This window comes from Castor canadensis, chromosome 17, assembly GCF_047511655.1.
Source record: "Castor canadensis chromosome 17, mCasCan1.hap1v2, whole genome shotgun sequence".
In the NCBI taxonomy this organism is placed as follows: domain Eukaryota; kingdom Metazoa; phylum Chordata; class Mammalia; order Rodentia; family Castoridae; genus Castor; species Castor canadensis.
Genome location: NC_133402.1, coordinates 59,502,337 through 59,525,520, shown reverse-complemented (window position 1 = coordinate 59,525,520; position 23,184 = coordinate 59,502,337). Strand labels below are relative to the sequence as shown.

General features: G+C 50.4%; 1 protein-coding gene and 1 long non-coding RNA gene across 2 annotated transcripts; one reads left to right on the top strand and one right to left on the bottom strand.

The window, feature by feature from the left end:
* Positions 1 to 5,259: 5,259 nt before the first annotated feature.
* LOC141418532 (uncharacterized) lies at positions 5,260 to 22,810 on the bottom strand. Its single transcript, XR_012443161.1, has 4 exons — positions 22,546 to 22,810; positions 11,795 to 11,885; positions 11,551 to 11,670; positions 5,260 to 7,868 (listed from the first exon to the last, which is right to left on the bottom strand). It is a non-coding gene; the product is annotated as an uncharacterized lncRNA (long non-coding RNA).
* Positions 20,542 to 22,553, top strand: Foxl2 (forkhead box L2). Its single transcript, XM_020172007.2, has one exon. The coding sequence runs from the start codon at positions 20,974 to 20,976 to the stop codon at positions 22,102 to 22,104; it is 1,131 nt and encodes a 376-aa protein (XP_020027596.1). The 5' UTR covers positions 20,542 to 20,973; the 3' UTR covers positions 22,105 to 22,553.
* Positions 22,811 to 23,184: the final 374 nt, after the last annotated feature.

Genomic DNA, 23,184 nt, shown 5'->3' with positions numbered 1-23,184 from the left:
TGCCTATTAGGTGATTGACACATAGCCGCGAATTCTAGTGAATATTCATGGTAGAAATGGATTCAAAGACAGGAACCTTGCAAACTTCCTTCAGTTCTGCACAGAAAAGCCATCTCTCCATCCTATGACACCTTAGCCACTGTCCTTCCTCCCCACGCTTGCTGTTGTAGGTTCCCTGCTGGAAGGTCTGCCCTTCTGCTAACCCAACCAAACCCCCCCACGATGGAGGCCCAGCTTAGAACCCTCAGGCCTGTTATCCCATGACTGCTGTCACGGTGTACCCAGAATTTCAGGCTGCAGTCTCAGAGGGCATGTCTTGCCATCTATTCCTGGGGGGACAGAGGACACTTCACCTTCTCCTGCACCTCCATAGCACCTAGGACAAGCTGGCACGTGCAACACGCTGAGCAAGGGCAGCTTCAAGGGCCAGGTAGGTAATTAAATGAGGTATAAAAGATTGATGTGGTACAACAGGGCGTGGTGGGGTCTGCAGCAAACTGGGGAGTCTTCCGTGCATTGGCTGGTTGGGCAAGTGACACAAGGAAGAGGCTCTGCAGAGACCGGAGTCCTGGATCCCTTCTTCACCAGATGACTGGAGCCAAGTAGCTTCCCATCTCTGGATCGCAGGGTGACATTCAGTGCAGAGGCCATAAAACTCTGTCCAGGCAGCTTTCGAGCTGGGACAGAGATCAAACGCATCCGCTCTTGTGAGAGTCCTTTGAAAGGTTGAGGCTCCATGGAGACCTAAGGGACTCTGTTGAAAAGTTCTAATGTTTCCCCAAACCAGGCCCCAAATCTCAAATTATCATGAACAGGTGTACGGTTAGGGGAGCTTAAAAGGCCCTTGCTGTCCTGCTGGGAGCTGCCTCCTATCTCCTCAGGATCTCCCTCGGCCCTGGCTCCACAAGGAGTGGTAATTGGGTCCCTCTGGAAAACAGCAGAGGCAGCTTAGGACAGCTGGAGGCGGCAGAAACCCTATCCCCTCCAGAGCCCTGACATTCTCATCTGTTCCCTTCTCAGTCACCAGCGCCAGCCAAGCCTGAGGCTTCCTGGGGCCACCTGGTTTCCTCACCCTCCCCGTTCCCATGGCTTCCTTCAGCTTCCATCCACTGTCCTGGCAGAGGCCAGTGGCTGGAGGTGCCCAGGGCTGTCTTCCCCCCAAGGTCTTGGTGACGGCTGCCTAAATGGCACAGTGACCTCGTCAAACCCCAACTCCAGCATTGCCCTTATTTCCTAGGTCAGAGGAACCTCAAGCTCCCACCTGCAGCCCAGCCTGACCCCAGACGGTGAGGCCAGCTGTCATTGGTCACCAGGGCCATAAGCTACCCATGATCAAGTGTGTTCACTGGCGTCACATCAAAGCTGATGCTCTGACAGTCACCAGTGCTCAGCACCTGCTCTTTGGCCAACAATTTCCAAGGTCTCCCAAAAAAGGGGGCTGATGGAGCGGCACAAGTGGTAGGACGCCTGCCTAGTAAGCATGAAGCCCTGAGTTCAAACCCCAATCTTGCCAAAAAAACAAAAAACCAGTATTCCCATCAGCCCTAGACAGCAATGTTTTTGTTCCCACTTTTCAGATGGAAAAACCGAGCTCAGAGGGGTGAGATAAGCCAAGCGGTATAAACAGAATTTACTCCCAGTTCTAACCACAAACCACATGCTCATGTTATCAAAATGCTTCACGAGCTCAGAAATATTTCCCAAGCTCCTGCTAAGAGCCAATCTCCATTAGGTCACAGAGAATATAATGTGTGCAAAACAGATACAATTCCTGTTTTCAAGACATGGAAAAAGAGGAGAAATAGACACGAGGGTCAAATCAGAGAAATAGCCAAGTACAAATAGTGGTAAATGCTGTGGGACAGTCATGACAGGAGCTCTGCCCTCTGTGGAGTCAGGAAAGACTTCCTGGAGGGGGTGTCCTTTGAGCTGAGTCCCAAGACTTTGCCAATAAAAGCTGGGAGCAGCCACAGGGTCCTTGGGTTCTGCCAGGGTCTGAGTGAGATGCAGGTCCAAGAGGAGGGCAGTCATGGACTGTCCCCAGAGGCCAGGATTCCCATCTCCTTCTTCCTCTCCTTCTCTTCCTGTAAACGTTTTTGGATCATTCTGTCAAATATATACATATTGTCTCAAGTGGCAGAGTGCTTGCCTAGCACGTGCAAGGCCCTAAGATCAAACCCAGGACAGGAAAAAAAAGGAAGAAGAGGGAGGGAGGAAGGAAGGAAGGAGAAAGAAGGAAGGAAGAAGAAATAAGGCAGGAAGGAGAAAAGAAAGAAAGAAAGAAAGAAAGAAAGAAAGAAAGAAAGAAAGAAAGAAAGAAAGAAAGAAAGAAAGAAAGAAAGAAAGAAAGAAAGAAAGAAAGGAAAGAAAGAAAGAGAGAGAGAGAAAGAAAGAAAGAAAGAAAGAAAGAAAGAAAGAAAGAAAGAAAGAAAGAAAGAAAGAAAGAAAGAAAGAAAGAAAGAAAGAAAGAAAGAAAGAAAGAAAGAAAACTGGCCTTGTTCACTATCTATACATCCTCATCTCCCCTAACTGCAATCTGGCGTTACACTATCTATTCTCCTTACGTCAGTGTCAAAGAAACTATTAAAATAACGTCATTGGGCTGGCAGAGTAGATCAAACAAGCTTGAAGCCCTGAGTCCAAACCCCAGTACTGATTGATAACAGTAACAGTCATGTTATTTAGTAAAATGTTTGTAGCAGCTTTCTCGTAATTTGCATCCAAAACCTGAATACAGTCTAACAGTGGGAAAGTGCCTAAGTGATAGGGCAGCCCACTGGGATGCTACTCAGCAATGAAAATGAGCAAACCACTAACGCGCACCACACGGCCTAACCGTTATTATTCAAAATCATTATTGTGGGAGAAGAAATCTCATCCAAGACAGCGCACCTGGTAAGACTCCATTTACATGATTTCCAGAACAGGAAAAGCTGGTCTATGGGAAACAGTGCCAGAAGAATATTCTCCCTCAAGGAGGGTGCAGGGATGCCCAGGAGGGGCAGGAGGAAACGGAATTCCTTAATGCCATTCTACATGGCAACTTCTACTACACTAGTGTGTGCATTCGTCAAAACTCAGAATTACAGAGTTAAAATCAATTCACTGGACCTAGAGATAAAAAAAGAGTCATGGGTCAGGTGCTATGGTTAACGTCTATAATCCCAGATGCTCTGAGGTGAAGATGGAGAGGATTATGGTTAAAGGTCAACCCAGGCAAAAAGTTGGGAAGACTCTGATCTCAACAAATAAACTGAGCGAGGTGATGCAGCCTGTAATCCAAGCTATAAAAGAGGTACAGAGAGGAGGATCAAGGTCCAAGTCTGGCTCTGACAAAACCACAAGAGCTTACCCAAAAAGTAAGGGAATCCCAAAAGGGCTGGGGGTGTGGCTCAAGTGGCAGAGCACTTGCCTTGCAAGCACAAGGCCCTGAGTTCAAATCCACAGAAGGAAGGAAAGCAGTGAGGGAGGGATAGCTGGATTAATAAAAGACTAGGTAAATGGAAAGGTATACAATAAAAACAAACACGGCAAAACGATCATCAGAGTTGATGCTGGAGATTTTTGTAATAGAGGCTGCAGTGATCTTTATCACTGTGTGCAATTAGAGAAAACTGTGTTCAAATCTCCACATAGCCATTTACTCCCTGACAGTTCTGGGACAAGACTTAAACTTGTTTGGGCTTTGTTTCACTGTGTTGTGCTTTGTTCTTTGAGTCAGGGTCTCACCATGTAACCCAGGCTAGTCTTGAACTCATGATCCTCCTACCTTCGTCTCCCCATGCACCACTGTGCCCAGCTAAGCCTAAATCTCTTAACACTTGGAAGTTGATAACTAACATTGGTGTTGCAAGGTTCCTATGAGGGAGCGTATGCATGGCTTGAAAAAGCTCATGGTGACCAGACCTGCTAAAGAAAAGAGGGGGGGAGGACCTGACCTGCTAAAAAAAAGGGGGGGCCTCCTACTACAAACTCAGAGAAATTCTAGATTTAAAAAATCATTAATCTTTTAAGCAGAGGGCATTGCTGGCCTAGCTATTTGGGAGGCAGAGATCAAGAGGATCCCTGTTCAAGGTCACCTTGGACAAAATGAAAGTGAGACCTTATCTCAAAAATACCCAACACAAAAAAGGGACTGGTGAAGTGGCTCAAGTGATAGGGAAGTGTGAAGCCCTGATTTCAAGTCCCAGTACTGATAAGGAATAAAAAACTAATTTTTGAACTTTTAAAAGTCTTTTTATTAGCATGCATGAATAGAAAGAAGGGGCGTCATTGTGATAATTCCCTACATGTTGCTTGAACAAGTTCACCCCCAAAAAAATAACTAATTTTGGGCTGGGTGTGTGGCTCAAGTGGTACAGTGCCCACCTAGCAAGCATGAGGCCCTGAGTTCAAGCCCCCGTACCATCAGAAAAAAAAAGGAAATATTGAAAAAATACTTTTTAATGTTTCCAACACAAATGATGAATGCCTGGGATGATAGATATGACAGTTACCCTGATCTGCTTGCTGCACATTTTAAACAGTACTAAAATGGCACGCTCCACCCCATAAATGTGTATATGATTTTTTAAATGTGTATAATTACTGTGTTTCAATTAAAAATAAAATATATTTGGGGGACAGAGGCATAGCCCAGGGGTAAAACACGCTTAGCGTGCTCAAGGCCCTCGGTTCAAGCATCCGTAAAGATTTTTTTTCTCTACTGGAATTTGAACTCAGGGCCTCCTGCTTGCTAGGCAGATACCACATAAGCATACCTCCAGCCCCAGGCCAAGAATTTTGAAGAACTGCACCCTTAGTGAAAAGAGAGCCAGAAACCCCCTCCCACCACCAGCGCAGGGATAGCTCTGAAGCTGGTCTCCCACGAAAAGTCAAAGCACTAATCCTGTACCAGGGGACAAGGTGCACTTGACTGTGCGCAGGGATCCAAAGTCAAAAATAAATAAACAAACAAAAAATAAGTCCCAGCCTGGTTAAATCTCCAGGGTATAAGTAAAATAAAATCTCTCTGTGGAAACAGTCTTACCATTCAGTCAGCACAGAATTCTCCCCGAGAAAGAAATCACCAATGAAAATGGCCAATCAGGACTGGAGGAGTGGCTCAAGTGGTAGAGCTCCTGACTGGCAAGCACAAGGCCCTGAGTTCAAATCTCAGTGTCACCAAAATACAAAAAAAGGAAAAGAAATGGCAAACCCTACAAAGAAAAGTTTGCCATAAGCAAGAGTTACAGACAAAATAAACAGAAGAAAGGACATTTCTACAGCTTCTGATAATTGAACATTCTGAAAGACTATAAAATAAATGTTTTTTTATTATTGTACTGGGGGAACATTGTGACATTACAAAATAGCATCTTACAACATATCATAGCTGAATTCACCCCTCCATCATTCTCCTTTACTCCCCTTCCCCCATTCCTGGAACAGTTTCAGCAGGTCTCATTTCTCCACTATACACGTGTCCATAATCCAAATATTTCCACCACATCCACCTTCCTATACCTTTCCCTATATCCTCCCCTCTCCCACTTTACCAACCCAAAATGAATATGTTTAAAATAATTTTGAGAGAGAGACAAAGAAGGAAAGAAAGAAAGAAGGGAGGGAGAAAGGGAAGGAGGGAGGGAGAGAGGGAAGAAAGAGAGAGAGAAAGGAAAGAAAGAAAGAAAGAAAGAGAGAGAGAGAGAGAGAGAAAAGAAAAACCATAATGAAATACCAGGAATTTTTTTCAAAGAACCAAATAAAACTTCTGGAAATTAAAAAATAAATACAGTCAACAAAATCAAAATTTGAGTAAATTGCAGGACTAGATGAAGCTGAAAAGAGAATTTGTAAATTAGAAGACAATTATGTGGAAATTACCTACAAATTTGCAAGAAAGATACAGCAACAGAAAGTACAGAAGGTAATTAAGAAAGAAGGAGAAGAGAAAGAGAAGGTCCTGCAGATTTGTAAAAAGAAAGAGCAGAGAATTGGAAAGAGATAATATTAAAAGAAACAGTCATCAACAGTTTTCAGTAACAATGAAAAATATGAATCCTCATAAGGAAGAATTATTCTAATTCCCAAGCAAATTAAATACAAATAATCCCATAGCTAGATGCATCGTAGTAAAGCATGAAAACAAAACTGAAGAGAAGACTCCTCACCTAGAGGACTTATTCAACTTCACTAATAATTAGACTGACTTCTCAACAGCAACCACAGATGCCGGACACTCATGGAATATTCCAAGTATTTTCCACATGCTGAGGAAAAGTAACTGTCAACCTCCGAGTTCCATATTCAGCCATATTGTCATTTAAGAAGGCAAATGGAATTACATTTTCTTTCATTCAAAGAATTAGTACTCCCAGGACTTTGGTGAAAGCACAATAAAGAACGTACTGTTGAAAGAAGGAAATGAAACTCAGAAGGAACTGAGCAAGGAAAATGCAGACATGTGGATACCTCAGGCAGCACTGCTGTAAAAAAAAGGTGCAGATAATCGTGACAAAGGCTTAGCATGTCTGTCGCTTGGTCACTCTCAATCGTGTGCACCTCCTCTGAGACACAATTCTGCATATGTCTCGCGCATGCTCTCAGAAGCATGTCAACTTATGGCTGTCACATTCTATTTACTTCTTTATTTCAGGAATGTTTCTCCGTTTCCGATCTAATAGGAATGTCCCTTCATAATTTAACTGCAACACTGTATACTTGTTTTTATCTTTCTTAATTTTTGTCATCTTTGAACTGGATTTAACTGCAACACTGTATACTTGTTTTTATCTTTCTTAATTTTTGTCATCTTTGAACTGGAAGAATCTATTCCTGCCCCTCTGGTAATGTTTCAAAAAGAACAATCTTCATTGCCGGCCAAACTGCAGAGCAGTCAGATTCTCTCATGATGGCTCCAGGTTCAAGTGCAAGTGTTCTTGGAGTCAAAGCAAAGCCTGGAAGTCACAGAAAATCATTTCTGCTATACCACATGGGTCAAGGTAGTCACAAGTCCGCCAGATTCAAGGGAAGGAGACACAGATGCAATTGTCCATGGGAAGAGCATCACAGAATTTGAAAGCTACCTGCATTTGGAACACGGCTGAAATTTGGCACAATTCAAGGTGAAAGATAATCAGTATTTTGAACACATTTTTTTTTTATTTACATCAAATCTATGAGACAGGTGGGAACAACATTCCCTGACTTACAGAGGGGAATTCTGCACTTAGATTGTTGGTGGGAATGCCCGAGGTCCTACAACTAATGAGTGGCCTGTCATACTTTCATGACATGCTATGTAGCCCAGGCTAACCTCAAATCACAGTCCTCCCCAGCTCAACCTCCTGAGTAGCTTGGATTATAGCCGTGAGACACCACGCCCGGCCCCCAGTGGTAACTTACTTTAGTCCCTTACTTTGCTCATTGAAGCTGCCTCTGAGCAATGTAGGCTCAGAGGCAGCCATCAAGAGAGAGAGGTAGCACCCCGAGTGGGCTTCCTGTGTAAACAGGAGGCACATGGGAAGAGGCACTGTGGTGCTGGGACAATGGGCAGTGAGCAGGCAGGACCTCCTGTCTCCGGTGGGCGCTTGGGGCTGTAGGAGGCTGGGCAGGAACAGCTGGGGCCCGGATTCTCTGCCGCCTGGCCTGGGAGAGGACCAGCCCTCTTCATGGCTTTCCCAGGAGGAAGTTCCCCACTGATTCTGGGAAGCCCTTCCCATCACAGGCCTCCCTGGGCCTCCTCTTTCTTCTTCAGGAGCCTGTTGTCTTTGGAGCTAATCTGGGAGACAGGCCTCCTCTGAAGTCCCGTGGCCTGGAGGTTGAGGGTGTGGGCAAGGCAGGCCGGGTCCAAATGCCAACCCAGGAGGTAGCTGCCAGAATGTGCACTAAAGAAAAAATAAAATAAAAACAAGAAACAGTCTTTAAAAACAACTTGAGATACATAAAGCAAGAAATCCCAGCTCCACTGTAACTAGCTATGTGACCTGTGACAAGACAGAACCTCCCCAACCATGGTTACTTCATTTGAGGACGCTAACCTCTACATGAAGAGTTGTTTGAAGACAGAGGTGACATATGAAAAAATACAGGCACAGAGTAGGAGTGACATAAATAATACCTCCCTCATAAGAAGCCCCCATCCAGCCTTTCTTTGTCTGGCCACTCTAGGTTTTCACCACATGAAGGAACAGAGCAACCAGGCCTGGGAGCCACTGAAGGAGGGCCTCAGGGTCCTAAGCAGATCCTGGCCACTGTCCTCCAAGGCTTCTGTGACACTGCTCACTCCTGGTCACCTCTCAATTCTTGGGCTACTCTTGCTGAGAGTGACCTCAGTATTGTCCCATCTATAGGTAAACCTCTCTCCTGAGGCCACACCTGCATTCTCGACTGCCTCACAGACATCTCTACCTGGATTGTCCCTCAGCCATTTCACAGGCAACATATACCTCACTCCACACAAAGATAGTTGTCTCGCCCCCAAACTTGTGCCTTCTGCCTCCAGGTCTAGGAAAATGACTGTGCCCTGGGCCCAGCTGATCCAGTCCAAGACTGGGAAGTTGCTGACTCCTCCCTCTCTGTCACACCTAACCAGTGATCCTACCTGCCAAATGTCTTTCAGGTGTGCCTTTCTCTCCACTCACCTGCTCCCTGCTTAGCAAGGGCCTATCGCCTCTTACCTGCACTCCCTATTCCAGGTTTAGCTCCCTCCACCCATCCTCCACCCAGAGCCACAATCACTTCCCTAACACCTGACCATCTCTTTCCCTCCCATTTCACACCCCCAAAGACCTCACAGTAAAGTTCAAAGGCCCACCACCCCTCCCACACTGGGTACTATGTATCCCAGCTGCAGGTGGCTCCTTTCCCTCCCTCCTCTGTCCTTTCCCTCCCTCCTCTGTCCTTTGCACACAGGCTTCTTCTTCTGCAGAGCCTCCCCACATGCCCCTCTGCTCCCTCAACCTCAGCCCCAGCATCACCTCCTCCAGGAAGACTTCCCCATACTTCCACAGCCTCCACCTTCCCCCCATAGTGGCATTTACCACTAAAGAAAATTACCTTCCCACTGCCCATGGCAAGAATAAAGCCTTTCCATCTCCAGCTCACCAGGCTCAGGACAGGACCATACTGGGGCAGTGGCCTGGATATGACCACGAAATGAATGAATGCCCAATTCCACCAGTCATAGCGTCGTGCCTAAAGGCATCCTTGGGGACAACAAAGCTAGGCATGCGGTAGAAGCTGCCTCCTCCCGCGCAGACGGCTGGTATATTTTCAAGTTTGCTTCCATCCCAAACTCCAGGAGCCAAGGAAAATCTGGTGGGTCTTCACAGAAATCACTCACACACACACACACACACTCATTCTGAAAAGCAGGTCCAATAGGCAATCCACACAGATGGCTTTCCTGAGACTCAGCCTGGGGCGGGGGGCACAAGGACACGCGTCTACCTGCGTGCACAGTTGTGTGCATTCTGCGTACGCATGCGCAAGCCTCCAGTGTGCCGTGCGTGTGTGCACCCCAAACTCCATCCACAGACTGTCCAGATTAGGACGAGACCATCCCTGGTCACGTAATGTCCCAGAAGACCTCGCCCAGTCCCCAAACCCGTGGGAACCCATTTCCCATAGGAAACTAAAACCAGGGCGACTCCTCGGCCCTTAATGGACGTGCTGTCCCCCACCCCATCCCCGCGCGCCTGCGCCCCGTGCGCTCCCGGACCCCGCAGCGTGCGCGCGATGCGCGGTGCCGGGCGGGAAGCCCCAAGCGCGGGGTGCCGACTCCCGCGGACTTCCTGCGCCGCCACCTCGGGAAGGACGACACCGCCAGCCCAGCGGTGGCTCCGATCGGTCGTCTGCCGCCGCTTCCGCCGGGCCGCGGTGCGGGGACCGCGCCCGCCCTACAAAGCGAGGAAGCCCCTGCGCCGCGAGCCCCGCTTCCGCCCAGGAGGTCCCATCCTGGGCCTGGCGCAGGGGAGGCCGCGCGCTCCCTCTGCCCTCCACCCTTAGAGCCTCCGGGGTTCTCTTCCATTCTGAATTCCCTTGCTCTTCATGCTCACACCTCACCATTCATGAACGCACACACACCAGCCACTAACACTGTCCTGGATTTCCTCCCACCCCATTTCCAACTCTCACAGAGTTATAATTAAATCTGGACTGATTCATGCTAAAGTGTCAGTGACTAATAACACTGTATGTCTAATCCCTTACCAAACCAAATTTTCACCTAAAAGAAAGTTCTAAATATGGGATCCCAGGCATTTGTTTAAAAAACACTTTTCTGCCAGACATACTACACACCAGGCACTAAGAATACAGAAATGAGTAAGAGGCTGGGTGTGGTGGCAGACGGCTATAATCCCAGCTACTGCGTGGTGAAGCAGGAGAGAGAGAGAGGAGAGAGAGAGAGAGAGAACAACCCCTATCCTCAAGGTGTTCATAGTCTAGTGGAGGGAGATAAATAAATTAACAAATAAACTTAGTGTGATGGTTCACACCTGTAATCTTAGCTACATAGTAGGCAGAGATTGGTGGGACAGAGATTTAAGGCCAGGCCTGGCAAAAAGTTCATGCGACCCCATCTCAACCAATAAAATCTGTGCATGGTGGCATGCACCTATCACCCCATCTGTGTGGGAAGCGTAAAGAAGAAGATGGGTTCCAGGCTGGCCAGAGCATAAGTGCAAAACCCCACTGAAAAAGTAACTAAAGAGGCCGGTGGAGGGGCTCGTGGTAGAGTGTCTGCCTAGCACGTGTGAGGCCCTGAGTTCAATCCCAGTACTGCCAAAAATAAAAAATAAAGTAACTAAGGTGAAAAGGGCTTAGGGTGTGGCTTAAGTGGTGGAGTGTCTGCCTAGCAAGCTCAAAGCCCTGAGTTCAAGCCCTAGCACCACCAAAAAAAAATTAAAATTAATTACAGAACTGGATCACAACTGCTGAGATGAAAGGAAGCACAGACACCTTTGTAGGAGCCCAAACACCTGGTCCATCCTGCTGGTGTGCCAGCCTCCAAGAGGAGATACTTTATGCCAAGAATGAGCAGCTAAGCCAGAGCCAGTGGCTCACACCTGTAATCCTAGCTATTCCGGAGGCAGAGATCAGGATGATCAAAGTTTGATGCCAGCCCAGGCAAATAGTTCAGGAGACCCTATCTCGAAAAAACCCAACACAGAAAAGGGCTGGTGGAGTGGCTCAAGGTGTAGGCCCTGAGTTCAAACCCCAGTACCGAAAAAAAAAAACAGAGATGTTTCAAGAAAGAGAAAAGAGAGCTATCTGTAGACTTAAAAAGACTTAGAGACACATTAACCAAATGTAATATATAGATCTCATTGGAATCCTGATTCAAGCAAACTAAAATCTTTTGAAAACAATTGAGAAAATGGCCCAAACAATGTATGCACATATGAATAAATGAAGAAAGAAAAAAAGAAAACAATTGAGAAAAATTAAGTATTAACCATTCAATGTATTTTAAAATCTCCCTCTGGTTTTAGGGATGCTGTTGGCACAGCAGCTATGGTTTTTACGTGCTTATACTTTCCAAATATAACCTGAGCTATTATATACCTGAAGTAACAGACATGATCTCTGAGATTGTCTTCGAAATAATCTGATGGAAGCGATGTGGTGGCATACCTCTGTAATCTTCAGCAGCTAAGGCAGGAAGATAACAAGTTCCAGGCTCATCTGAAACACATAGCAAGGCTCTGTCTCCAAACACAGAGAGGGAGGGAGGGAGAAGGGAAAGAGAGAGAGAGAGAGAGAGAGAATGATGGGAGACACTATATAATAATAATAAACATAAACTGACCTTGGAGGTACATGCCTGTAATCCCAGCACTCAAGAGGCTGAGGCAGGATGATCTTGAGTTCAAGATTGTCCTGGGTTACATAGTGAGACCCTGTTTCAAAAAAAAAAACAATAACAAACCTATCACTAAACTATCATATTTCAATATTAACACGATCAGTCATAACTAGTGCTTCCTCTCTGCCAGACTCAATACCAAACCTTTTTATGCATTTCTCAGTTAATCCTCTAGGGAGCCCCACAATCTAGACACTATCGTCACCGTCTTACAGATGAGGGAACTGAGGCACAGAGAGGCTGAAAAACAGGTTCAAAATCGCACAGCAAGTAAATCACAGAGCCTGAATTCAAGACAGACCCACTGAAAGCCAAGCTGACATCTTCTCCCACGTGGGGAGGAATCCTCCCAAGGTGAAGGATTTGCTCCCTGCTCCACAGAAACAGCAGCTGAGACTGCACTCAGCAGTCACAGGTTCAGCAGAGGATGCGTGTGACCTTTCATCCAGCAGTCCCACTGCTGGGTAAACTGAGGCACGTGAGTAGTAGCAAGCATGCATAAACAAGTCCCTAGCAGGACTCTGGTAAGGAAAGAATAGGAACTAACCCAGCACCTCTCAACAGAGCATGGAAAAATAAACTGAGGAGTGTTCATACAATGGAGTGGGGCAGCCCAGGGAAAATGAACAGCGCTTGTCTTTGTGTCCCCACCAGGACTTTTTCCACAAACATATGTTGAATGAAAAAGCATGCACGTGTCTTTCTGCAACAACAGGATACCATTTATATAAAGTTACGAAACACAGGACTAAACTATTGCCTAGCAGTGGATGTAGGTCAGCTATGCATGCAAAAGCAGCTAGAGGAATATTAAAATGCCGAATTTACCATGGTGGTCATCACCTCATGAGAGAGAGGGATAGAAAGGGATCAAGGAAGGATCCATGGGGTCCTCAACCATATCTGCATGATTTAATTCCTAAAAACGAAGATGTAGCTGTGTGTGGGCGGTCACAGCTATAATCCCAGCACCCAGGAGGCAAAAGCAGGGAGATCTTGAGTTTGAGGCTGGAATACATAGTGAGACCCTGTCTCAAGAAAGAAAAAAAAAAGATAGCCGGGTACTGATGGCTCACACCTGTAATCCTACTCAGGAGGCAGAGATCAGGAAGATCGAGGTTCCAAGCCAGCCCAGGGAAGTAGTTTGCAAGACCCTAGCTCGAAAAACCCATCACAAAAAAAGGGGTTGGTGGAGTGGCTCCAAGTGCAGGCCCTGAGTTCAAGACCCAGGACCACACACACACCAAAAAAAAAAAAAAACTAAAATTTGAAAACTCTGAAGCAAGGCAAGCTTCCTTATTTCCCAGGATGATGACATCGCTAAGAATTGGAAACGGAAGCCTGTGTCATCTGTCCGCCATGGTGCCTCTCAGCCTGCTGGTGTTGTACACAGGTAAGAGCCAGGAGCAAGGACTTCAGCTCTGTGGCCCAGCGCAGACCTGAGTTCCATCACCCCCAGGAGGGCTCCCTCTCTGTTCAGATGTGCTGGCAGGCCCCATTCCTCAGAATTGCTGCCTCCAAGCTAAGACCAGGGCCAAGAGGTACCTGCCACAGGGCACACCACGATCCTGGACTGTCCCTTCTCAAAGCCCCCAAATTCTGACTATTGCTTGCCCAACAAAAGCCTGCTTGTACCACTACAGCAGCCTGTCAGTAATTACCCCCAATTACAAACCCAGAGCCCAGCAAGGCCTCAATTAGCCTACAAAGGGACCTGAGGAGGGGCTGGCTACATGGAGTTTAGAGCCACATGTGACCTCTACACACGGGGACCATGCTCTTCTCAGTCTACCAGGAAGCTTAGTACCAAGTACCTGAGGAATAGGCTACTGGCTGTCCATCCCCATAGGGACCATTCTCCACAGAGCCCAGGCAAGTACTCTGCCCAGATATTCCACTCCCAACTTCCTGTTCTGCCCTGACTCAGGCCACACATCCTCCTCACTTACTTCTTTCCAGGGCAAGGTGCAGCGTCTCCAAGTCATCACCTCCTTCCACAACAAAATGAGCATCCCTGGGCAAATGCTGCAGAAGGATGCCCCAGGCTAATGTCACCGAAGGCAACCAGGACTCGGGAAAGGAAGGCTTCTGAATTCTCCTCTGTAGTGTCCAGAACCAGGGACCAGAAATAGACTTGTCCCTGGTCCAATCTTCTGCCAATTCTCTGAGAAGAGCACCATCAGGTCGCTGGGCCCAGGGTTTGGCAAGCTCTGAATTAAATTCACTCACTTCTTCACAGTGAGTGTGTACAGCCATAGGAGAGAAACTGTGCATATGTGTGTGTGGCCTCCCAAGTCTAGCTGTGAGAAGGTATTTGGAGACAGCAGAGAAGAAGTGGGTCTCTCAATGAGAAGCTAGATTTGGCATGTGGAAGGAAGGACTTTGTGACCTTACAGGGACAAACAGAGGCACATGCGCAGAGGTAAAATTCTAAGAACCAAAGTCAAACTGCCACTTATTTTTAAATTTTTTTATTATCATATTATTGCTGTACGGGGGGGGGGTTCATTGTGACATTTACAAAAGTTCTTACAATATATCATAGTTGAATTCACCTCCTCCATCATTCTCCTTTATCCCTCTTCTCCTCCCATTCCTGGAATAGTTTCAACAAGTCTTATTTTTCCATTTCATACATGAGTGCATAATATTCCACCATATTCACCCTCCTAAACCCTTTCTTATGTCCTCCCCGCCACACGCTGGTACCAACCCCCCAGACAAGAACTGTTTTGCCTTCCTGCTCTCTAGTTTTGAAAAAAAAAAAGACATTTTTTGTTTAAGATAAGCTGCCACTTATTAACTGGGGAGTTTTGACAAGTCACTCGATTTCTCTGAGCCTCAGTTTCCTCTTTGGTAACATGGGACTCATACCAGCCCCTCAGTTTTGTCATAAAAATGAAGTGAGATGATATCATCTCCACAAAATAAGTCCTTCATGAAGAATAGCTACATTTCTTTTATAAAAGGAGCAATAATAATAGAAGGGGCAGTGTGTCGTTAGTAAATGTCTATAAAGGGGAGCCTCTTCATGGCATATCTGTACAGCACGGTAACTGGCTTTTGCCCTTTGGAAACTGTTGGCCAAAATCTACTAAAAGCAAACATACTGCTACTCTTGGGTATTCACTCAAGGGTAAGGAAATGCCTCACAAAGACATGTACAAAAAATGGTGACAGAAACTTTATTTATCATATCGCAACACTAGAAAGAACAGGTGAATAGGTAAGCAAAGTGTGAGATATCACAGAGCCACAAGAAGAAATGAATATTTGACACTTGTCTCAAGGCCTGTGAATATTAAAAATAAATGGTGCAGAAGAACCTAGATACAAAAAAGTGCACACCATAAGTTCCATTCATAAGAGGCTCAAAGCAGGCAAAGTTAATTTATGATGAAGGAAATCAGAATTACAGGTTACCTTTGGAGACAGGCATTGACTGGGGAACATGTTAAGGGCTATCTTAAATATTCCGTATCTAGATCCAAGTGGTGATTATGCAATGCCTTACATGGAAAATTATGCCAAAACTGTACACTTGGGCTATGTATTGCTTACTATCTGTAAGTTATAACACACACACACACACACACACACACAATCTCTTTAAGAAGGCCAGTAATATATACAATAGCTTTTTGTTTGTTTTTGGCAGTACTGGGGTTTGAACTCAGGACCTCACACTTGCTAGGCAGCCACTACCCCTTGAGCCACGGTGCCAAGGCCAGTAATATAAAACACAAAATTCGGCCCTTCTCCCTCCCTTTCTCTGGATAGCATGGCAGCTGAGCATCAAAAACCACCATCCTGCATGAAAGCTCTTTACATAGTATCTATTTTGTGGAGGGAAACTGAGGCAGAAATGAGGACCAAAGAAAAGAGCTCTCTCTGACATCCCTTCGTGGAAAGTGTGGGGCTTTGGGGCTCTGGGCAACAGGCCTTACCTTGCAAGCCAGCTCCCTTAGATGCCGAGGACTCTCAGTTTCTATTACAGTCTGCTTTAATAGATGCTTCAGGCAAGTGCTCTCTGTGATCAGAGAAGCAGGAAGCTATCCTTATCCTTGCTAAGGTCTTGGTATGGCTGTGCAGCCATAAGGAATAGGCTGCCCCAAATGGCAGAGAACTCTGAGAAATGAGCTGGCCTCAGTGAGCCAGTCACTCTTCCCCACTCACAGTCCCTTCCTTGGAAATTCTAGCTTTATTTTGCAGAGCAGAACCATTTTCTGATTCTAACAGAAGGCTGTCCTGGTGGTAAGCATGGACTGAGCCATGGGGACAGTGTCTGTCCATCAAGGCATAGAGTCTGGGCCTGGTGAAAGATGACAAGGCCACTGTAAACAATGCACTGTACTCCCAAGCTGGGGCCTAGTGGCAGAACACTCTGTTCACGACTGAACAAGATGACATTGGGGCACAGAAGTCCTGGGGGAAATCAAGGATGATGGCCAACAGCTCCTTCCACCCTAGAATTCTCTTCTGGGAGCATCCTAGAGGTCTTAGGAGGGAGGGGGGTCCTCAAGTTCCCTCTGCTTTTCCTCCCTGAGTTGGCCCCAACCAGAAGAAAGACCTACTACCCTGAAGTTAGCCTGATAGAGGCAGGGCACACATTCCTTGGGGCAAGAGAAGCTGATGGACTTGTAACTCCACATCAATCGCACAAGAAAGTAAGGAGCCCAGAGTTCTCGGCTGCTGCCTCCCAGCCCGGCTTAGTAAGAGGCCCACTGGAAACAGTTCTCATCTGTGAGTTCCCACAGTGGGGAGTGGCCTCTCCTTTCTCACTCTCTCTCTTTCCACTCTCTTACTGTCTCTCACTCTCTCTCCCAAACACATTTGGGTAAGTGACTGCTAATCCCAGCCAAACAGATTATTGCCCACTGGCCTGGCATTGTGTGGTTATGTGCAAAGCCCCATGAACCTCAACCTGTTCATCAAAACGAAGACGAGGTGGGTATGAGCCACCTGAGTGTGCCAAAGTGTATCAGAGGACTGGGGATGTGACTCAAGTGGTACACCGGCTTCTTTGCAAGCGCAAAACCCAGAGTTCAAACCCCAATTCCAAAAAAAAAGTGCATCCAAGACATGTTCTGTGCATGAGACTCTCAAAAGGTACTCTGAACAACTCTGCTGTGGGGGACATCCAGGTGGCAGCCCAATCACCCTCCACCAGCCAAGGGCATAAAAGAATCCATACACTTGTGGGAGTCAGACCTGCAGACGTGGAGCCAACAAATCATTCTGTGTGGTGAAATGGATGAGTGAAAAGGGCACCGGTTTGACATGTTTTCCACCAATATGCAGGATCTGAGCTAGTGTGTGTAACGGGGGAAGGGGGGCGGGGAGGGGCGATTAGTGGGACTGAGAAAGGGACCGAGGCCTGAGATCTGAATAAAAGGAAGAGGAGTCCATGTGGCGCAGGTGGGAGGGGTGGACAGGCCGGTGAGTGGGACAGTCGTGGATGAGGAATTGGGGGAGGGGTGTACTAATAAGCACACTGAAGATTCTCTTTTCCCCTACACAGGCAGAGGCTACACCACAGGCTACAGCCTCCTCGGTTCCTCTCTCCCTGCGCAGGAGCTGGAAGCTGGGATTAGGGGAGCCCAGGGGACCTGGCGATAGCGCGGAACAGGCCAAGCGGTGCAGTCCTTGGGCCCGGCCACCGCGTTCCTGCTGCTGTCGCAGGACTCCCTGCCCTGGAGCGTGAGAACCGCGCGCTCCATCCAAGCCCAGGAATTACTCGCGCCGACTGTCGGGCCTCCCAGGCGCTGCCAGCCTCCAGGGAGGCCACACTCGATCCACGGATCCCTAGCACGGTGTCTGGAGATGGCGCTCCGGTGGCACAAGGGCAAGAGGCGAGGTGACCCTTGAGTTGCAGCTGCGGGGAGCCCTCGTGAGCTCCGCCCGGCTCAGGACCCCGGCCCTTGAAGGCCACCCCGAGGTTACTGAGTCTGGCCCTGCGTCGCCACGATGCCAGTGGGGTCCACATGGCCTGGACAAAATGTGCCCGGCGGGACAGGATCCCGACCTCTCCAGAAACCGGGGTCTTACACGGCCTGCCTAAAGGGGTTGGGAAGTAAACCACAGCGTACCCCACCGTTTCCTGCAGCGCCCGCCGCCCCACAGCAGGCTGAACCGCCACAAGGACAGGACTCAAGCCGATCCTCTCCCTAGGCACCTCCAGTCGTGGCTTCTCCCTGTGGGTCTGGAGCGATCACTGCGCCGCCTGTAATTTCTTGCCTGTTTCTCAGCCTTCCCACGACAACAACCTTAGGAACTCACATCTTGAAGAGAGACTAATTCCAGCTCCTCGCAAATGTGTACACGTGGGGCGCCACGTCTCCATTTGGGCTGGAGGTTCTGCTCCTGGAAGGACGGCGAGAAATCGATACCTTGGGGAGCAGGACTCCTCTTCTTCCCACTCAGAGATCCTTTAAAGGGTCTCTCTCCTTTACCCCCATTCCCTACACACACACACACACACACACACACACACACACACACACACACACACACGAGCTCCTTAGAGGCTGAAAAGGGAGCCGAGTGTGGAATTCAGGGAGTGATGACACACAGAACAATGCTGTTACACCTGGCTGCTGCAGAGCTGAGCAGCGGAAATGCCGGGAGGGGGTGGGAGGAGAGAGACAGAAAGCCAGCCTGGGTGGTCAGAAAAAAAAACAAAAACAGGAGAGGAAAGAAGAGAGTAGCCCCCACCAGGATGGGGCCAGACCCAGCTGTTGTCCTCCTGCCGCCCTCCTGGAGCCAGTCTGCAGCAGACCCCAACCTGACTTGCCACTCCTACCCATAGCCTGGGCACAGCTGAGGGTGAAGAAGAAGAAAAACATCTGCACTCCTGCTCACAAAGCAATCACCGGGATTTTGAAGAAGGGCTGCTTGCCCATGTGTGCTCCAGGCAGTGGAAGACAATCCCAGGGAAAACAACCAAGCTACCTTGAGATACTTTCAAGAAGGGATTGGAGGTGCAATATCTACTGAGGTGACTTCAGGTGAGCCTGTAGTTCCCTCTCACCATGGTGGTCAGGCTAGGGTTGCCCTGTTGACCTCTCTGGAGTCATCTTCAAGATGCTGCATTCCAGAGATGTGTGCATCTCAGAATGCACACAGTCGCCTGAGTGGGAAGCACACAGCATATGTAGGTGGCCTGTGGATGCTGGAGCCACAGGCCACTGTGGGCTCCTCGGACTTGAGGAGAACTCTCAGAGGGTGGGTGCCTGGGAGAGGTAGTGACAGCCACTAGGCTAGCCCTTCCAGACTTGCTCATCACTGACACATATCTACCTGCATGCATTCATTCAGTGCACCTTCCTCCACAAAGCATCCCGGCCTCCTCCTTAGCACCTGAGAGTTTGGGGCTTGAAAGTTCAAAATGCCAGCCATCTTTCTCACACGTCATAATTTCAGATGCTGTGCAAAGGCACAGTGTTTAAAAAACACACCTGAGTTTGAAGTCCTCAAAGATTCTTTCTGAGACAATCTCTGTACATTCTGATGTAACTAGGTCCTAGTCAAGGTAGTGAGAACTCACCCCTGAAGAAAGATCAGAACAAATGTCCATCATAATGAAGATTTGAACAAGTGCCTCCTTCTGACTGTTGTTTTTCTTCAGAGTCTAGGATAGAATTATGTATACTGGGAGGGAAGGAGGCAAGGAAGAATTTGTGAAAGAAAGAGAGAAAACGTAAGGAAGGGAAGAAGAAAGAGAGAAGATGTTATATCCGGGAACCACGTTTACTCTGATATTTGATACGAATATTACATATCCATAAGTATAAATGTGTTGTACCTCTTAAATATAATCTCACACCTTGTACACGTGCATTCCTGTTTCTGACCTGCACACTTGCACTTGGACTGCTTGTATCTCAAGCATCTCAAGGACAGACCCTCCCCATGCCTTCCATACATGACATCTGTGCACACGCACGCATACGGTCCCCAAAGGCCCACGGTAACATCCCTGTCTGTGTCCGAGCAGGAGCAGAGGGGTATCTACTTTGTGTTAAAGCACACGCCCAATCCGTAGGGTTACAATGCGGGTCCCGAGCAGCGGTCTGATTCCTCTGTCCACCCAGTGCGCAGAGATGAACCGAGGCGATTCCGGCTGAGCCAGGCGGCTTCCCAGCGATCCTCTCCCCAGTCCAATCCCGGCCCAGTCACTCAGAGCGCGAGGGACCCAGCAGGCCGAGGTTTCTTCGTTCGATGACACATGTTTCTGGTCTGGTTTTCTCCAAGCCACCACGAAGCTCTCCCACTCCACCCCGGGCCGGCCCTGTCGCCATCTCGACCCTCCCCCATGGCCAAGCTAGACCTTTAGCCCCAGGACAGCCCAAAGCGCAGAGCGAAGGAGTCCTTTTCTTTCACCTGAAAGCTGCGAGGAGGCTTGGAGTGCCTCTCCTCGCTGGGGCCCGAGCTCCCTGGGTACTGCCGGGTGCAGGCGGACCCCATCGGGGCCCTCGGCATCTCCCGGCTCAATCCGCAGAGCAGATTTCAAGGGCTCGTGAGAGCCTGAGCCCGGCTGTCTGCTGGGCCCCCGAGGCTCGCCGAGCGGGAGCAGGCCGGTCCCGGCTGTGCGGGGCGTTTACAAAAAGTGACTTGGAGATGAACTCGCCCGTGCGCGGCTGGCTGCCCCGCTATAGGGGCGAAGGCGCCTGACGCAAGCGGAACTCGGCAGAGCCCATACGAATCAGAACAGAGCGAGGTCCTGGCGCACTGGGGACTCCAGGAGGCAGCTCCGCCAGAGACGCGGGTCGCGCCTGGGGAAACCGGGGGGGTGGGGGAGGGGGAGGCTCAGAAAAGAAAACCCACCGAGGCGGGGACTGGCCTGGGCGGGGAGGGGCGGCGAGGCCGAAGCCCCTCGCTGTTGGGCAGACTCCCTATGGCCAGAGGCTGATTCCACTGCCGCCGGCCGCTCCCCGGGGGGGAGAGAAAGAAGAGCGAGAGCAGAGAGAGGCCTCCAGCGAGAGGACGATCCTGGGCGGCATCTGCAGTCTCCGAAAAGTTTGTGACTCGGCGGCGATCGGACTCGTGCGCCCCGACTCTTCGCGGAGCAGCGCCTGGAGAGGACAGCAGGGGCGGCCCGGCCGCGGCGCGCCGGCTTTGTCATGATGGCCAGCTACCCCGAGCCCGAGGACGCCGCGGGGACCCTGCTGGCCCCGGACACCGGCCGCACAGTCAAGGAGTCCGAGGCGCCGCCGCAGAGCCCCGGCAAGGGTGGCGGGGGCGGCGGCGGGACAGCCCCGGAGAAGCCGGACCCGGCGCAGAAGCCCCCGTATTCGTACGTGGCGCTCATCGCCATGGCGATCCGCGAGAGCGCCGAGAAGAGGCTCACCCTGTCTGGCATCTACCAGTACATCATCGCCAAGTTCCCGTTCTACGAGAAGAACAAGAAGGGCTGGCAGAATAGCATCCGCCACAACCTCAGCCTCAACGAGTGCTTCATCAAGGTGCCGCGCGAGGGCGGCGGCGAGCGCAAGGGCAACTACTGGACGCTGGACCCAGCCTGCGAGGACATGTTCGAGAAGGGCAACTACCGGCGCCGCCGCCGCATGAAGCGGCCCTTCCGCCCGCCGCCCGCGCACTTCCAACCCGGCAAGGGGCTCTTCGGAGCCGGAGGGGCCGCTGGCGGCTGCGGCGTGGCTGGCGCGGGGACCGACGGCTATGGCTACCTGGCGCCCCCCAAGTACCTGCAGTCGGGTTTCCTCAACAACTCGTGGCCGCTCCCACAGCCACCCTCACCCATGCCCTATGCCTCCTGCCAGATGGCGGCGGCAGCAGCGGCTGCAGCGGCGGCGGCGGCGGCCGCGGGGCCGGGCAGTCCCGGTGCGGCAGCTGTGGTCAAGGGGCTGGCGGGCCCCGCAGCCTCCTATGGGCCGTACTCCCGCGTGCAGAGCATGGCGTTACCCCCCGGCGTAGTGAACTCCTACAACGGCCTGGGAGGCCCGCCGACCGCGCCCCCGCCGCCGCCGCATCCCCATCCGCATCCACACGCGCACCATCTGCACCCGGCAGCCGCACCCCCGCCAGCCCCGCCACATCACGGGGCCGCCGCGCCGCCCCCGGGCCAGCTCAGCCCCGCCAGCCCGGCCACCGCCGCGCCTCCGGCGCCCGCGCCCACTAGCGCGCCCGGCCTGCAGTTCGCCTGCGCCCGGCAACCCGAGCTCGCCATGATGCATTGCTCTTACTGGGACCACGACAGCAAGACCGGAGCGCTGCACTCGCGCCTCGATCTCTGAGGGCCACTGCATGCCGGCGCGGACCGATCGGAGAATGCCAGGACGCCCGACGCCGGCTCTGATCGCAGCCACAACCGCCGCCAGTCGGACCGCGCACTCGCTGGGGCAGCTTGAGCCAGCGCCCAAGCAACCCTACTGCGCCTCCTCGCTTTCCTTGCTTCTCTCGCTGGTCTTTGTCCCCTCCACTCACTGCTCCCCCCCCCGCCCCCGTGCTCTCGTCCCTGCCCACGGTGCCCTAGCGCTCCCCTGCCCCTGAGGCCGCCTCTCTGCGCACGATCCACAGGCCGCATCTGCTCCCGGAGCCCCAGCGTCTCGGCTGCACACTCCTTGCCCAAATTCACCGCGGAGAGGGAGCGCCCGGGCCGAGGTGCAGCCGCGAGTCAGCTGCGGAGACCTCTTGGCCTTCGCTTACAGGTCGGTGGGCTCGCGCTCAGCTCTCACCGCACGCTTGCCGCGCTGTCCTCGTCTAGAAGCGCTGGGCTGAGCCGGGAACGCGACCCGCGCCGCTGGAGAAAGGAGGAACGTGTCGGGTCACTCCGCGAACCCTCTTGGAGCCGCTTGCAGCGGGGCGCACGGGGCGGGGCGGGGGTTGGGCCCAAGCGGGGAGCTGGGGCGACCTCGCTCCGCGGCCTGCGCGCGGGTTTACGCCACATCCCCGCGAGAAGGAAGGCTGAGTTTCCTCCGCTCCACCCCGCGCTTTGGACTAATGTCTTGCTAAGAAAAAAAGAAAGAAAAGATCGTTGGGGCTTTTTAAGATACTACTAAAAATATTTTTAAGGGGGGGGAAAAAGACATTCACCGGGAAGACCGGAGAAGTATTATGGCCTTGCAGTCTGCTAAAAACCAAACGTCAGAATCAAAAAGCTTTTGTGTTCCTTGTCTTCTCTTCTGGGAGATTTGCGGTAGAATTTCCGTCGGGCCTTCAGAAAGCTGGGTTCAGAGGAAGGAGAAAATAACCAGTGACAGGAAGGTTTCGCCTACGAATCGAAACGAAGAAGTTTCCTTCTCCCCCGATCTGGAAAAAAAAAAAGTCAGAAACAAATCCAAGCCCCGGACCCGGGAGATCACTGCCCGCCTGGT